The 17,531-nt window shown below is 37.0% G+C and overlaps 1 protein-coding gene across 1 annotated transcript; it reads left to right on the top strand.

Moving 5' to 3' along the window:
- Nucleotides 1-1,519: 1,519 nt before the first annotated feature.
- Nucleotides 1,520-15,735, top strand: scarb2c (scavenger receptor class B, member 2c). The gene is made up of 12 exons (XM_034709955.1): nucleotides 1,520-1,750; nucleotides 2,386-2,543; nucleotides 3,928-4,072; nucleotides 5,547-5,738; nucleotides 5,882-5,973; nucleotides 7,338-7,457; nucleotides 7,824-8,002; nucleotides 8,147-8,265; nucleotides 10,066-10,139; nucleotides 13,010-13,061; nucleotides 13,741-13,893; nucleotides 14,152-15,735. Exons 1-12 carry the CDS (start codon nucleotides 1,628-1,630, stop codon nucleotides 14,188-14,190), a joined length of 1,446 nt encoding a protein of 481 aa, XP_034565846.1. The 5' UTR covers nucleotides 1,520-1,627; the 3' UTR covers nucleotides 14,191-15,735.
- Nucleotides 15,736-17,531: the final 1,796 nt, after the last annotated feature.

Here is a 17,531-nt window from a genome sequence, read left to right as displayed (position 1 = left end):
GTCTTTACATGTCTAATGTTCGAGGATACACATTGAGAGACAGAGGCCCAGATAAGATTTGTTTAAACATTGCTTTGTGTAGCTTAAGTGATCCCTTCCTGAAACATGACAGACCAGCATGTAGGCTATTCCAACTTTTAAATGTTTTTGTCCTTTAAATTACCTGAGTGCATCTTTAATGGTTTTACACATTATGAATCCCATGTGAAAATCAGTGGTGGACAGTAACAAAGTAAATTTACTTGAGTACTGTACTTAAGTACATTTTTTGAGTATCTGTGCTTTATTTGAGTATTATTTTTTGGGGGAACTTATTACTTTTACTCCACTACATTCAGAAGACAATTATTGTACTTTTTACTCCACTACATTTCTATCAGTGCTCTAGTTACTCACTGCTTAAGCTTTGAAGTCAGTTCATGAATTTCATTATCTTTTCTGAAATCTGATCCCGAAGACAGTAAAATGTGTTTGTGTAGTTCTGTTTGTCTCAGTGGTTTAGTTGTACCTGTGTATCGTGCGTCTCCATGGACACAAACATGGAACAAACACAGAGTAAATTTCACTCAGATCAGGCAGTTCATGTAGAGGTGGTAATGATGGCTATGATTCTCCACCTGAGCACCCATGGCCATATCTTCAGCCCGTGTTAGAGGTTTTTGAAATGAAGAATGATATATATGTTTGAAATGTTCTCCCTGTTTCCCACTCTGCCCAAACAAACAAACATTCACTGTCCAACCTGAGAAAGCGTGTTGAGCTTTGTTACATTTGTTTCATTTCAGATGAACATTTCAAACTAAGTTGTCTGTGCTTGGAGTAACTTAGTTTCTGTTTTTATTCCATGGTATAGTTTTTAGAGATTTCAATTATTGTTTTCTAGATAAACACAATGTAACAAAATATACTCCTATGTATTATTTACTGCACTTATGTATTGTGAAAATACAACGTTTTGAGATTTTTTAAGAAGTACTTTGAATACTTAAGTATTTTTAAAAGCAAGTACTGAAGTACTTTAACTCAAGTAATAATCTGACAGAGCAACTTTCACTTGTATTGGAGTAATATTTGACCTGGAGTATCTATACTTTGACTTCAGTAATGAAGCTGTGTATTTAGTCCACCACTGATGAAAATAAACAACAGAGTCATTGACTGATGAAAGAAATGTCTTGTGCATCCCAAATTCTCAACAAAATGGACCACACAAAACTGCAGTTTCATAATGACGTCATGGACATGTGATAATAGCCGAAGAGTTACAAACCACAAGATATGTATCTCCCCTGTGGCAACAAGCTGTTTTAGAAAACATGGTATAATTTCATCTTTCCCCTGATTAATTCAAATGTGGTATACTCGCATTGTGAATTACAACTTGCGTCCATTTTAGCTTTTTTTTTTAAGTAAATTACTGCAGAGTGTTTATATCGGCTCTGTGCTCGGGGATGCCGCCGACTGTCAAAGAAAGCGGAAGTGTTGAAATGGAACTATCTTGCACCGGATGTGAATCTTTGCTTCATCGAGCAAGTTCTTCCTCGGCCATCAAAACAAACACGCACTGTCGCTAATGTCAGTGACAGAAACACCCGTTTTATGTTACATATCATCCTGCTGAGTCATCATGCCACTGAAATCATGTTGTATATACAGCACCGGAGTTTTTTCTATACTCTTTTTGATCCTGGGCATTTCTTTGGTGTTGTCCAACGTGTTTCCTCACTTTCTACAGTCGGTGGTTGAAAAGGTAAGCGTTGTTTTGGTGTCAGCGTTTCATAACAACGATAGAGAGTTGCTTTTATAATTAAATCTACATACAATATTTTGGATACAGCTAATGTTATCTAGCTTGATCTGAGGAAACATATATAAAGAGATACTGCACTGTTGTGATTGCTCCACCTTAGCTCACTAAGTTGAATGCTTCACCTCTGCATCTCATTTCAAAGTGTCTTATATAGTGAAAATACTTCTTCAGTTAAACATATTGTGACAGCTTGGTCTCTTTAAATGAATCTGCTTAGAAATATGTCAGACATTCAAGGTGGGGTGTTTTAACGCTAGACTAAATATCTGATGGAGTAGTTTCATGATTAAAAAAACAGATACTTTGATGTAAAAATGTGATATTACACATATTTTTCATTATTTGCTTAAGTTTCTGTCTACATTGTGACACCCTCACATTCACAGACTCCACAAAGGGAAATAAACTGCCTATAAAGATAGCAATCCCACATGGTGCTTTCATTATGCAGCAGTAGCTTTTGTCATATGATGGGAGGAAAGCCAAGTCAGCAGCAGATTATTTCGTCTGAAGTCATGCTTTTTTTTTCTTTACTTTGCAGAACAAGGTAACCCACTGCTCTTTGTCCATTGCAGGAAATAGTTTTGAAGAATGGCTCAGAGGCATTTAAGGCCTGGGAGAATCCACCAGCCCCTATTTACATGCAGTTTTACTTCTTTAATGTGACCAATCCATTGGAGGTGTTAGATGGGGAAAGGCCTGCTGTGGTGGAGATCGGACCATATACATACAGGTGGGAGCGGAACAGAAACAAAAGTGAAAATGTCATGTGGAAATTGAAAACAGCACCACAGATCTAAAGAGAGTAGTCTGTAAACCGTAGCATTTAAGATGCTTCATTCGAGATTAGGATTAAGTATGTTGAAGAGGCCAAATTGTGAAGACTGTTTAACATTCTAAATGAGACAACACTTACATACAGCTCAACAACCACTTTTGGATGGTTGAACTTTTGTCTCACAGGCCAAACCTGAAGCAGCTGCACATTTAATAATGCTCATACGTTCAGATGAAACAAGGCCTGTCAGCCCTCAAGGCAGAAAGGTGCCTGAGAGCAGATGATTAGATCAACTGAAACACAAAGGTGATAGAAACACACAGCTAAACAAAGCAGTGTGATCATGAAATCACAGCATGCAAAGCGAATGAAAACATGAACACACAATGATACAGAATTTTAGAAAGGATAAAGTCCATCAGACTTCTGAGAGTCACTCAATGATCTATCAAGAGTTCTTAGAACAGATTTTTGTTTTGAAGTTTTAATCAAATTCCTGGCTGGACATAATTACAATCTTATCTGAGTGTATGACATTTGAAAATGAAACTAGTGAGGTTTCACTGAGTCAATGTACATTCTTATCCTTTAGAAAAACTCATACTGAAGAACACAGTTAAGACTTGAGATCTTTCCACAACATTTTATCGTGCTTTTACGCTGTTGTTTTTTTTCCATGGAGATATTGTGGTCTTGTCTTTGGCTTGTTTAATTCACATTATCTGAGGCTTAATCTTGAGCTTTGCACAAAAACTTTTACCCACTGAAAAACAAGAATTACATCACTGAGATATTTATATCTGTTCTTCCCTTTTTTTCTGAAGTATTTTCGGTGCCAAAGGGCAGCTCTTTAAAAATGACCATATCGTAACTGTTTTTTTTGCCTTGATTACAATCCCATGATCCACTGACACTCTCCTGGAAGTTTATATCATTCTATCAACCTAGATTTGATGAATAACGCCACACCTGAAGCTGAACAGTCTCAAATACTCTACTATGAATCCCTTCTCTATAAAGTTAGAACAGTTTTCACTTTGACCTTTTTGAGAAGTCTCAGACTTCCAGATCGTCAGTGAATGTATCACAGCAGCTGACACATTACTCAACAACACCAAAGATGCTTACTACTCATTTTTGACAGTCACGTTGATAAGAATCCCGAAGTAAAATTAAAATTAAAGGAAGCCCTTTCTTCTTGCATCATGTTGAAGTTAAGATAAATAGAATGGCTTCATTTCTCACAACTTTATAAGTCTTCAATTTCAGCATTTTCTCTGCATTGTAAGCTGCAGATAAAACATGTTTTATAACTGTGCAATTATGTTTTCCTACACAGGGAGTACCGGCCCATGGATCAGGTGAACTTCAACAGTAATGGCACTAAAGTTGGAGCTGTCAACCCAAAGACGTACATATTTGAACGAGACATGTCTCGAGGTCCAGAGAGTGACCTCATCAGGACGGTCAACATCCCTGCAGTGGTGAGCTGCAGACATTCATAAATTACTAGAGGTGTTCGGTTATACAAGTTGGGAGAAGAAAGGATTAACATATGTGCCTGAAAAGATTGGTAACATACCGTATGTATACATGAGTATCATGATAGGGGAGGTATGCTTCAATTGATTGATATAAATTGAGAAAACTCCACCAATTTTGTAAATTGTAGGAAACAGTATAAAGTCAGAGTCCAAAATAACAAAGCGGCAACCTCCAACCGCGAGAATTTAAGCCAGTGAGGAAGTGTTAAAAACTGTGGTTTCTCTAGTGTCTGCTTGAGGCTGGCTCCGGAAGTACCGACACCACATACACACCAATTCAAACAAGCTGATCTTTACAGCAGAAATACACATGTTTACAGCCTGGTACAAAAAAACAAGTGTAGTCTGGATAGATCATTCCTCGATCGGCACACACTGTAGGAGGGGAGATTTTTTTCATAACGCAGTAATTTAAAAGATTTTAGGATTACAGGTTTCCATTATGAGAGGCACAGCTGAGTTGACTGACAGGCGGGGAGCACTTCAGCTGTTGGCGAGGAGGCTCAAAGCCCGCCTCTTTACATTACAATCGCTCGACAGCAGTTAGGTTGAGTTCAGCATTTCAAATATGGCTCCCACCAATGATTGGCCTCAAAACAGCACTTCAGAAACAGATTCTACGTCCATTATTTATACAGTCTATGAAAACAACACACCCCTGTGTAAATATATCGGAGCCTGCATTTTTCTTATCCCAAACTTTCTAAAGTTCAGCATCATATCAATACTTTTAGTATAATCTGACCAGATATCAATATTTTCCTGTATCAGTGAAAAAAAATGTTAGCCAGTAAACTATCCATTAAAATTCCAACAGGGGCGTGGAATTAGCCTAATGGATAATTCGTTTGATTCCAGCCCATGGCCCCTCTTCGGATGTCATTCTCCCACTTTCTGCTCTATCCACTGTCCTCTACTCTCTGAATAAAAGTTTAAACACCCCCCCCAAAAAACTGTATATAAAAAAAGAATCCATTAGTGATTTTTACAACCAGTGCAGACTTAAAAAATATGATATTGCAATAAGAAAGTGTTACTGTTTTTTCCCTCACACCTCTACTTATTGGTCTGACACATGTTTTGTAAGTCTTATAAGCTGCTGATAATGATTAAAGTAGGCTATACTGATAAGGTAGTTTAAATCATATAGTGTACATTTCTGTACATGTTAGCTTGTTGATTTTAAATGATAACATCATTCTTTTCTCTGTAGTATTGATTTTATTTACCTTATCAATTTGTGGCAACACTTTCAGCTCTGAGTTATTTCACATGCTCTGTTGTAATGTGCTTGTATAATGCGGTTTATCCTTTTAGAGTTGTTGTGTTAAGACCTAAAGTAAAGGATTCATTCATATTGTTAAGTCTTAAATGTTTTATGTGACCGGTTGTCTTTTCTTTTCACTCCTTTCAGTCGGTGATGGACAAATTCAAAGACGATTCTATCGTCGGCAATCTGATCGCCTCCTACATGAGGAGCACTGAAACAGGCCTGTTCACCACCCGCACAGTGAGAGAGCTGCTGTGGGGATATGAAGACAATTTGCTCAAAGCCCTCAGAAATTTCGAACCCGATCTGGATGATGTTTTTGGACTTTTTTATAAGGTGCTGTTAAAGCATATTTTCCTTTATTTCATATTCTGTAGTGATATAACCTCAAGTGTCTAATTCATAAGATCCTCATGGAACTGTAAAAATCTTTCACATGTGAGAGTAGTTCATTTAAAACGTTTGTTTTCTTCTTACAGACCAACGCTACCAACGACGGCGACTACATGTTCTTCACAGGCCAGGGAAACTACAAAGACTTTGCGAGAGTGGATACATGGAAGGGTGACAGGTAATTGTCTCCGCTCACCTCAGAGACAAAATAACAATGAGTGAGAGGGAAGTTTATCAGACAACTATTGATTACATGGGATTTTGATAGATTAGAGCAGGATTACACAATGACTATCAGCACCAGACAGGAATGCAATCAAGGTTTGTTTTGTCTCATTTGATAACATCACAGGATTACAGATACAGTCTCCTGTTTTTTCTCAGTTCTCTATTTTCAATCTCTCTTCCTTATTCCGCCCTTTACATGCATGCTTAGTTTTCTCTGAAGAAAATAATCTCTGAGCTCCATTTTAACAGAATAAGAGAAGTTATTTACTGTTACTTTGCTAAGGAAAATGTAATCAAAGCCTTGTTGTTTGTGGTGAAATGTATTTATGATAATAGAATATAGAAACAGCTGGTCTTCTTGCTGATGGTCATATTCTTTTGTAGGCCACAGAGGAGCATCAGGGTTAAATTAGAGTTTCATTCGAGATGACACTTTAAATTCTCAATGGTAGTTGTTTTTGTTCCACAGTAAACAGCCAAATTACTCACAGGCTGTGTCTTTAATCTTAGAAATTCATGTGGAAAAAGCCAGATTGCAGTTAATCCTCTTTTTATTTTGTCTCTCGTCTAATTCTTGTTGTTTCTTGTCTTCTGTTGTGTCTGTCAGTAAAATATAACAGAGATATTCAGTTCTGGGCCTGTTCTTTTTCCCAATTCTCTATTTAAGAAAGAGTCTGAAGACTATGCTGCTGCTCAGATATCTGCAGCCTTCAATCAATCAATCAATCTTTATTTGTATAGTGCCAAATCACACCAAAAGTTATCTCAAGACGCTTTTACAAACAGAGCAGGTCTAGACCGTATGCTATGTCTCTATACTCTATATTCAATTATTAACAAAGACCCAACACCAAGACAGGATAAGTCGTGCCTCATCTTAGTCCACCATGAGCATTGCACCTCGCAGTACTTAGCTAGTTACAGCAGTGAGGAAAAACTTCCTTTGAACAGGCAGAAACCTCAAGCAGAACCAGACTCATGTTAGACAGCCATCTGCCTCGATGGAGTTGTGTTTGGAATGAGGGATAGAGGAGAATAAGAAGCTGTGGTGTGGTTAGTCTTGTTCAGACAAAATGTTACGTGATTAACATGCAAAGGACGTTGGTTCAACAACAGCAGCAACAGTTTTATAGTCAGGCAGGGATAAAATGTTAAATAGTTGAAAGTTCAGCACACAAGGTTAAAATACTTCAAAGACAAGTTAAACATGACGGGATAGAACAGAGCAAATAACAAACAGAGACACAAAACTATCAAGACAGATATGACCAAAGAGACTAATAATAATAATACTTTGTGTGTGTTTGGATGCAGCATGCTGAACTGGTGGACCTCTGATGAGTGCAATATGATCAACGGAACCAATGGAGCATCTTTCCATCCGGTCATCACAAAGGATGAGATGCTCTACACATTCTCCTCCGACCTCTGCAGGTCAGCGCTCTACAGAGTCTAACACAGACAGCTAAGGCTATTCACACAGAGATTATATGCATGTGCTTTTGTACATCTTTAAATGAAGTTCCAAGCAATCTTCTTTTTTCATACAGCAGTCATTTCAAATCACATAATCATCCATTATTGATGTGATGATATGAAGAATCCACACAGTTCCAGTCATTATGATGAGTCAGTTCATCACCTTTGTGGTGCTGCTTGAAACAATAGCTCTCTTTCACTGGTCATAAATCAGAGCTAGAAGTGCTACACATGCAGCTAATAAAAGAGGCATACAAGGGATTATGAGGCAGTAACGTGCTAAAGACCTGAGCGTGAATTAGCTTTGCCTCTGTTTTGCAGGTCGATCTACGCTGTGTACGAGGAAGACGTGTCAGTGAAAGGAATCCCAGGGTTTCGCTTCAGTCCTCCCAGCGAGGTGTTTGCAAATTATACTGTGAACCCAGCCAACGCAGGTTTCTGTGTCCCTGCTGGGAACTGCATGGCTTCTGGGGTGCTGAATGTCAGCGTATGCAAACAAGGTGTGAAGTTATACTGTGTCACATAGCTTGATGTTCTTTAAGAAAACAGTAGTTGATAACTTTCACAAGAACAAGTCTATTTGTGAATGTGTTCTGCTGAATTTTTTCATCATGTTATCCTAACAGAGTGTGTTGTGTTTTTAGGAGCTCCCATCATAATGTCAGCACCACACTTCTACCAGGGAGATGAGAAGTTTGTTGAGGATGTTTTTGGCATGAAGCCCAGGAAGGAGCTGCACGAGACTATAATTGATATCAACCCGGTAGGAATTTTCAATTTTGATTCATTAAGATCTCCTCCAAACATGTTTTCATGTGATATTAAGTTTTACATGGAAACACTGGTGTAGCTCTACAGTTAAGTGCAGAGGCTGAACTCCTTTTTGGCCCTTTGCTTCATATCATTCCCCAACACTTTGTTCCAAGTTCCCTACTCCTTTACTCCAGGGTCTTATCCTTTCCAGAAAGGCATAAAGGACTTTAAAAAATAGCCTTTTGTTTTTTTTTAATAGAGAAATTAAATAGTTAAATTAGTTATTTCAAATCATTAGAACCTCATCTGATCTCTCCTGAGTATTCAAGAAATATTAAAGAATGTGAAATGCTTTTCAAAAGTTTGACTTATGGACACAAAGTGTTGCCTGCTTTACTTCAAAAATCCATTCTTGCACTGTAAATAATTTAAACTGACTTTTTATTCCACATTACTTTACATAATTAAATTTTTCCTAATGCAATCATGTTATTATAATGTATTTTCCTCTGACTCATGTTCACCACTAGATGGCGGAAAGTCTCAGCTTTTTTAACCCCAAGACAAACAGACAGGAAGTAGACATTCTTATTTTTTTTCAAAACAGAAGTTAGAAATTAAGTCAGAGGTACTTGGTACGGAGCTGTCTCTAAAGATAAGCTCTTATCATGAATAATTCTGTTATAACATGGCTGAGGTAGTTGTAAATCAATGACAAGGTGAGGCAGACTGGAGAGAAAAAACACTTCCAGGACAGCACAGTGAGTCACAGGAGATTTAGATTGATGCAGGTTTCCTTTCCAGAATGATGTAGGAAAGGTTAAGTGCAGAATGTTGCACAAGAATTTTTTTTCTTATATATCTGCAGTAGTTTTGTGTCAGTCTCTTCTATTTTTGCACCTCCTGTTTGCACTTAAAAAGAATTAAAATAGGAGTTAAGATTGGATAACAACAATATTTGGAAGCTACATTCAAAGATTACAACAAAAAAAGATATACTACAAATGATTCACCTGTGGTTTGCCTTTTTAATCTTATAACAAGAGCTTTAATTTGCTCTTGGTTAACCTTCATTTTAAAGGGTGAAATGTCTTTTTTTCTGCTCCTGAATATTAAAGAGCAGACAGACTCAAAATACAGAAAACAAGTCCAGGACTGAATATAAGACGTGTAACTGTGCGTGTTATCCTCATTTGGCAGCCCTGCATGATTCCTTTGCATGAAGACCTTATTTAAATCCTTGCAGACTATTTTTAGATCTCTGTATTCACATTGTTTGGATCCTCTTGCTTGCTGCTTAGTCTTGAATCCGATAAATGAAACATGGTTCTGTTTGCATGAAAACAAAGGTGCTATTTCCCCAAACTGAACATACTACGGTGCCTCGTAAACTTTCTCTACAACTAGCTCCTGTATTTTTCTTTCTTTTCCATACTATCATCTTAATCCTGCCACTGCATGAGATTATCGTTACAGGTCAAAGTCCACCAACCCCAGTCATAAATATTGAATTGCGGTACTTTGTACGTCCAAATTGGTGGACAAACAACAAACCAAATGCACTGAAAGCTTCTAGGCTGAGATTGTGTCTTGTACTGCTAACACTTGATATGTGTGCAGGAAAATGAATGTTTGCAAGCATTTAAATATTTAACACAATACACATAGTTTAGACAATATTTGGTCTTTGTGCAGAATGTGCTTTAATGAGGCAGACACGTTTATACATCAAGAGTGACGGTACAAAGCCAGCATTGTTAAGTTTCTGTTACACCATGTGTCCCTAACAAATATCACATTGGTTTCACAGCTCACAGGAGTGATCATACAAGCAGCAAAGCGGCTCCAGATCAACGTGTATGTCCAGAAGTTTTCCACCTTCAGGTAATCAGCTTGTGGCTGTCATCGGTCTCTTCACCTTTTTTAACCCCATACCCTGCTGTCACCATGTCGGCTCTGAGGAAGTTTTAATATCTCTACGACTACCTCAGACCAGGAAGTGCTGCCAGTGTGATACTGTAACACACTTATGCCACCATCATCATTGTTAATGGACTTTTGGACAGACCTGCCCCATCTGTTATGAGTGGACTTGGCATCTGAATGAACAAAGAGTGGTATAATCTTGAGTGTAGACAGACCATGAACATGATGCAGAACTACGGTTATGTTCAAACATTTGTAAAATTTGCGTCAGTGCAGTCAAAGGGCCGAGAGGACTTGTCTGTAATCATCTTGCATGCTTTTGGGTTGCTGGAAGTCCTCTAAAAGAAAATGTATTTAGCTATAGCTTGGAATAAGGTTTTGTACAATGACTGTACATTAACCCTCCTGTTATGTTCGTTTCTCTGGAACAGTAACAGTAATAACAGTAATAATAGCAATGACGAGGGTAAAATAAAATAAAATAGAATAAAATAGAATAAAATAGAATAAAATAAAATAGAATAAAATAAAATAAAATGAAATAAAATAAAGTAAAAATAAAATATGGCAACTATTACAAATATATACACACTATGTACACTTCTATCTGATAAATAGATAAGGTAAGTTATTGCACGATAAAAATTGCACCCAGGAACAATAATGTTCCTGGGTGCAATTTGACTATCCATTTAAATGAATATTTACTCCAATGGTGTTCTTTAATTCTCACAGATCATGGTTCAATGAGGATAACTCACTTGTTTTTCATTCAAATTCATGTTAAAACTTTTTTTTATTATACATTGGAAAACCCTAAATATATATAAATATAAATACATGACAGATTTTTGTTTATTTTATTTTAAATTTTGAAACTAATTTTTTTTATGAAATGATGTTGATAAATTAACACGACACCTCTTCTGTCACATGCTGCCCAGATTTTTATGCTGCATTTAGCTGGTTTGGAAGGCATATATTGCCTAAAATAAACTTTAAAAAGGGTCACTTTGACCCACAACTAAACAGGAGGGTTAATATGGACAGTGCGCCTCCATCTCCTCCCATTGTAAAAGAGTGAAGCAAAAGTTCTGCTGCAACAAGTGCTAACTCTGGTTGAGTTAAATACACACAGCATACATACAACTTTATCTCCATTTTCTATATCAAAATACTGCTTAGCTGTACACTGCTACAAGATGCCACCTGTCCTCTGCGCTTGTTTAGTGGTCTTTGTCAACTATACAGCTACAGTTTCTGTTAGTCTGTAGGAGGCTGCGCCACAGCTCAAACACAACAAATCCCCATAGACTGTATAAATATGGACGTAGTATCCATGACGTCACCCATCTGTTTCTGAAGAGCTGTTTTGAGGCCAGTCGGCGGCGGCAGCCATATTGCTGCTGTCGAGCGATTGTGATGTAAAGAGGCGGAGTTTGAGCCTCCTAGCCAACAGCTACAGTGTTCGTGACTGTCAATCAAGTCAGCTGTGCCTCTCATTGGAAGACTTGTAATCTCAATATCTTCGAAATTGTTTGTTTAAAAAAAAATTAACTCCCCCTACAGTGTGTGCCGATCGAGAAATGAGCTATCCAGACTACACTCGTCTTTTGTACCAGGCTGTAAACATGTTTATTTCTGCTGTAAAGATCATCTTTTTTGAATTGGTGTGTATGTGGTTTCTGGTACTTCCGGAGCCAGCCTCAAGGGGATCCTCAATTAACTGCAGTTTTTAGCACTTCTGCATTGGACTCATATTTTTAGACTGGAGGTTGCCGCTTGCAAATGACTGGCATTTCCATTCTTTGATAATAAAAGGTTGAGGTTGACAAGCAATGGTGACAATGTTTAATCATGTTGTCGGCTAAGCGCACATCCCTAACAAGATCTGTCATGACAGAAACCATGTTTTAAATATTTAATGGTAGAGGAGTCGATGTTTTACGACTACTATACTGCAGCCAGCCACCAGGGGGAGCTCTTACAGTTTCGGCTTCGTCCATGTTTCAATGCACTAGAGTTTTGTACATGGAAAAAACAAGTAATGTAGAATGTCAATGAAAAATTAGAAGGTGCCGATAATATATCAACAGCAGCGATAAAATACATCTCCAGTCATTTGTACTGAACTCGATCATCTTGGCAGCTTCTCATCAAACATTGGTGCAGACTTTTACTGATTTTAATAAGATTTAATGAAAAGTGTCAAAAATTCCCATGACAAGCTGTAATTAACAGACATGCTACCTTTCAAAGATCTAATCTTGTAAGGTTAGTATTGGGTTTGCAATAATAATCACATAAAAGCAGCTGAACATATAATGAACTGACCAAACCCCAGCTGAAATACTTGTTCAATCCAACCACTTCAGAGTCCACGGAGGTCCCAGAGAAAAACAGCTCTCCTAAATATTTGGAGCCCCAAAGCAAACATTCAGAGTAAAGGGGGGATTAAAGGAAAAGCTTCAGAGCAGTAGTCTCTGCTACACAACACTGTGGAAGAATCAACTAAATGGAAGATTAAATCATTTATTATTCTGCCTTTTGGACTTCTTTCAGTTGTAAATAAAACATTTGGTGTATGATTAATAATGTTACATCTTAAGAGCTGCCAACTGTGAAAGGAAAAACATCATAAATCAAGAAATTCAAAACTTTGGAGAGTTGCTTTATACATTTACAAACTTAATTCATACTATATTGAAAATACACACTGACAGAGCGAGAAAATATTCATAATATCATCTGTTTTTTCTGAATGTGTTTGTTCATTTCTATCCAGGAGCACGTCAAGATGATAAACTTTGTGATTTTTTTTCTCTCAGTCAAACAGGAAACGTGAGGACAGTGGTGTTTCCAGTGCTTTATCTTAATGAGGTACACATACACACACTCACACACACAGATTCATCATTCAGCCAAATACTATTTTTTACATATTTAACATTTGTTCCTGCACAGATCAAAAAAATCCCATCAGCATCTAAGTCCAGTCAAAACTGACACCAAATTCAGATGTCAAAGCGTTTCACTGACCTTTGATTTGTCCATCAAACATTTATTTTATCACCAACGCCATTACATTATGATTAAGAAATAATACATCTTGTTGCTCAAGTTTGCTATTTACACATTGCACTGGTTGTTCCATATTCAAATCTTTAGAATTTCTGTTGGAGAAGGTTACCTTAATTGTAGTATGTTGCAAGAAGTCTTATGATAGTATTCACTTGTATGGAAGGGTTAGGGGTGCTGGTATCATTGTGTTAATATAATTTAACTACTACTTAGTACTTTGATGGCATATTTTGTTTCCCTGAATCTATAACATTAAAATAAATGTCTCTTAGATCCATCAGTACGTAGTCATGTGGTTTGAATCCTGTCTTTGAATTCCAAACTTTGAAATAGCAGAAAATTATTATTTTTCCTCTTTAAGTTGATCAGCTCAGACAGAAATGTTTAGTATGTTGTTAGTTCAAGTTCAAATCTTTCAGCCCGAGCTGTTTTGTTTTTAATTTACTTCCCTCTAATCCCTCTCCTGCGGTCTTTTCAGAGCGTCGTCATTGACGACACGTCAGCTTTGCAGCTGAAGTCTGTCATTATTGAACAGAACGTTGTGGACAGCATTCCCTTCATGCTTATTGGTGTAGGCATTATTATGGGCGTGGCCTTCATGTTCCTGATGTGTCGGCAGAAAATCCCTGAGGTGAGTGTTTGAAATGCACATTATTAGGTTTTCATACAGAACAATAACTGATGTCTTCATAATCACCTTTTTTGTCTGAATAACTGCCCTAATGCAAATGGATGATAATCAGTGTGACATAATGTGAAACACAGGAAGTCTTCGTAACTGAATTAACAATATTTAGGCCATTGAATTTTGTAAATACAAAATATAAAGCAGAATATTTTATTGAACAGTCTCTTATACTAACATTATTGTGTGTGGTTTGTTTTTTAGAGCACTGAAGCTGAGCGGCAGCCCCTTCTGACATCGTAGCACCACAGACAGTGAGAGGAAGAGGTTAACCCTGTTTGCATTACCATTCATCATTTCAAGCTTTCAGTGAATCCACTATTTTTACTCAAACCAAGTAACAGCCACCACTATACGCTTTTAATACCACAGTTTATTTTGTATCTAATGGTTTTATGAAACAGAGTGAAGGAACCGTGTCCTCGTATTGTGTTGTTTGTGTCGGTGCTGAATTAGTCGTGTCCTTTTGTGCTATTTGTTTTTATGCTAAAGCCCTATTTTTCTAATCAAATCCTTACATTGAATTTTTCCTACTTCTTTTATTGTAAACCCAAGTCAGACATGTATGAAATGGGGGATTTTTAAACACAAACATTTAATTTGAATGCTCTTGAGAATCAGCTCTGAACCCAACACACCTCAGAGAGTTTAACTCAAAAATAGTCATTGTTATTTAAACAAAGCCCATTTTTGATATGGCTGCTTTACACAGTATATGTTTATGTGTTTTGTGTGTTTGTGTCCGAGCGTGTGTCCATGGAGTAAATTAAATAATGAAGTTAACCCGTCCTCAGTATTTGTTCGTTTAAGGAGGGGGACCACCAGAGCACTGCATTGTTTGTTGAGATTGTCAAACAGTTTTTCACAACAATAATCAAGTAAAGAAGGATATCCTTCATTATTAATAATTTGATACCATCAACATTTTACTTATTTGTGTACTTTTGAAAACATAAGCAGAAAAAACAACATGAAATTCACGCTGTGCAAAACCACAGCTGACATTTAGTTTTATTTTGAATGGTTAGAAGATGATGCCTGTTGCCTAAAATGAGCTGTTTTCGGGGAAAAGGGTAACTCACTGACAGGAACTCTGTTCTGTGAAAAACTGGGTAAGCTTTATTTGAAAAGTATGTACTCTTTTTTATGTTCAGTGAAAATCTTTTAATTCACAATACCTTTACAAAAACTACAACGTGGAATGCCATCCATAGAGTATTACTTCAACCAAAGCAGTATAAAGGAAGGATTTTTGTCTTTTGTCATGGTGGTGAAGAGCATATTGTCTTTTCCCCAGTTCCAAAATGTGTCCATGAGTGTGAATTTAAATTTCTACTGATCCTCTGCTGGATCAGTGTATCGAGAGCTTCATGCTCACTAACTACTGATAAATACATTCTGTTTTTCCTGTAAACCACTAAGGTTTGTCCATATTAGATGGATACATTATGCAAGTCTAAACCATTTTATCAAATGCCAATATCATTGACATTTTGGCAAAACAACAAAACAAAACCTCTGTTTGGTGCAAAAAAGCTTCAGTGTGTAACGTTTTAGCAAGTTGTAGAAGCAGTTTCACACAGTACTGACAGTTTTTCATGTAATCATTTCGTTTTGGTCATGTTTTATAGATAAAAGAGAATTTTGTTTACACTAGCACTCCTACATGGTAAAATCAATATACACTATAATCACTGTTTTCATATTCAAGACAGGTCATAAATGGTATTTTGCACATTGTATTGTAATTTGCTTCATCTCAAATAAACCTGCTTCACTTTCTCTAAAGGTGTGTCTGTATTCCTTTATCACACAGTTTTAAGTCATTTGATAAAGATTGTCATTATATTATCACATACTTAGCTTCCTCTCTTTGTATTGTTGAGATATCTGGCATCGGTCACCTCAAGGCAGCCTGAGGAGCTGGCCTGACTTATTATTTGAAAGTGTTAAAATCTTACTTCTTACAGATGCACTATGCCCATCTCGATCTGCTGCCAGATTAACAATTGATAGATTTTTTCCCAAGTTAATCAAATTCAATTCTACAAAACTAGGAATACAATCTTTATATCCCATGTATTCCAACTGTGTCAAATCCTGGAACATATTGTAACCATAGGTGCATTTCGACCAAGAATTCCGGGGTCTTTTAGCCCCCAGAACTACTTTCCCCGGAACTAAAAGGTTCCTGTGCCCCCATTGTTGTCTGCGTTTCGACTGCGGGCTGAAGTCCCGGGGGGATTGTGCAAATCAGGCCAGTGACATATGGAGAAAAAAAATTATATTAAATAATATTTTGAAATCTTAATAGAAAACTAAACTAGTATGCATTCCCAGGAACTCCCCCTGTGTTTCAACAACTGTGTAAACTTCACAAACTCTATAACATTCAACCGAAAGTCCCAGGATCTTTGAAGAGTACTACCCCCCTAGCAGGGGCTTTTCAGGGGGGAGATGATCTACCCCTGAACGAAATTTAGACCCTGGTTCCTCTGGTCGAAATGCACGTAGTTCAGGGGTAAAGTCCCTAGTTCTGGGGTAAAGTTCCTGAGGTGGAAAAATGCCTCATGATTGTAACTTGATTGAGGTTAGATATTTTGGTGTGTTTAGCTAGCAGTGGCTAATGTAGCCTTCAGTGTTAGTGTACTTTTTTCATGCTTTTTTTCTAATTCCCCGCATAGACTGTATGATGCCCCCTGATATTTTTGTCTTTTCAGACTGTTACTGCCTCGGAACATGTTAGCCCCATAGACTGTAAATAAAAGTTTAGGTTAGGTTAGCCCTCTCTTTTACATCATAGGGGAAGTATCCCCATTGTGTTTAAACTGCTAGCCTGAAAGGTCCAAATGCTCTTCATACAGGCTCATTTCAGTGTAGGGTCACCCATTTCGCTAGCTTCTTACAAATGTAAAGGTTGAAATTCTAATGATTAATAACAATAGTAATAATTGACCTCCAAACTAATACAATTTTCAGCAAGACAGTGGCTGAAAGCTAATATAACAATGTTTGATTTAATACTGAAGTACCAACATGAGTGTCTTTAATTCTTAGCTAATTTAGTGTCAGGCCAAGTTTAAAAACCTAGGAAGGTAACAGGTTGGTTAGCTAATGGTTAGCTTTGCAAAGCTAATGCTTAGCTAAGCTAATCAACTGCTAGCTGAATCATTGTAATTTTTTTAGACGTGACATAAAACACCATAACTCGAAAGCTCTGTTTGGTTAGGAGTGTTTTAAATATATTTGCTTGCTCACAATGGTCATGGCTAACTTGTAATAGAAATGGTTGAATACTAGAATTAGCAGTTGTCTTAAAGTTTATGAAATGTTATTATACTTTTAATATGACACAGTTAATCAACACTTTTTCAGTTTCAATGTTTTTTTTAGTTTCTCTTTCAGGGAAATGAGATAACAATTTTCATTTCCTCAGTTTTTACAGCTTGCACCCAGGAAACACTGCTGAACTACATATATGACAGCATTTAAGTTCCACAAGCTGAGTGAGATGTACATAAAGTAAATATGTTAAGTTTTGTAATGAAGAAGAGTTAGTTTCTGAATCTGCAGGTAAATTGCAG

The sequence above is a fragment of the Notolabrus celidotus genome, chromosome 19, assembly GCF_009762535.1.
Source record: "Notolabrus celidotus isolate fNotCel1 chromosome 19, fNotCel1.pri, whole genome shotgun sequence".
NCBI lineage: Eukaryota > Metazoa > Chordata > Actinopteri > Labriformes > Labridae > Notolabrus > Notolabrus celidotus.
This window is presented reverse-complemented; position numbering and strand designations above follow the sequence as displayed.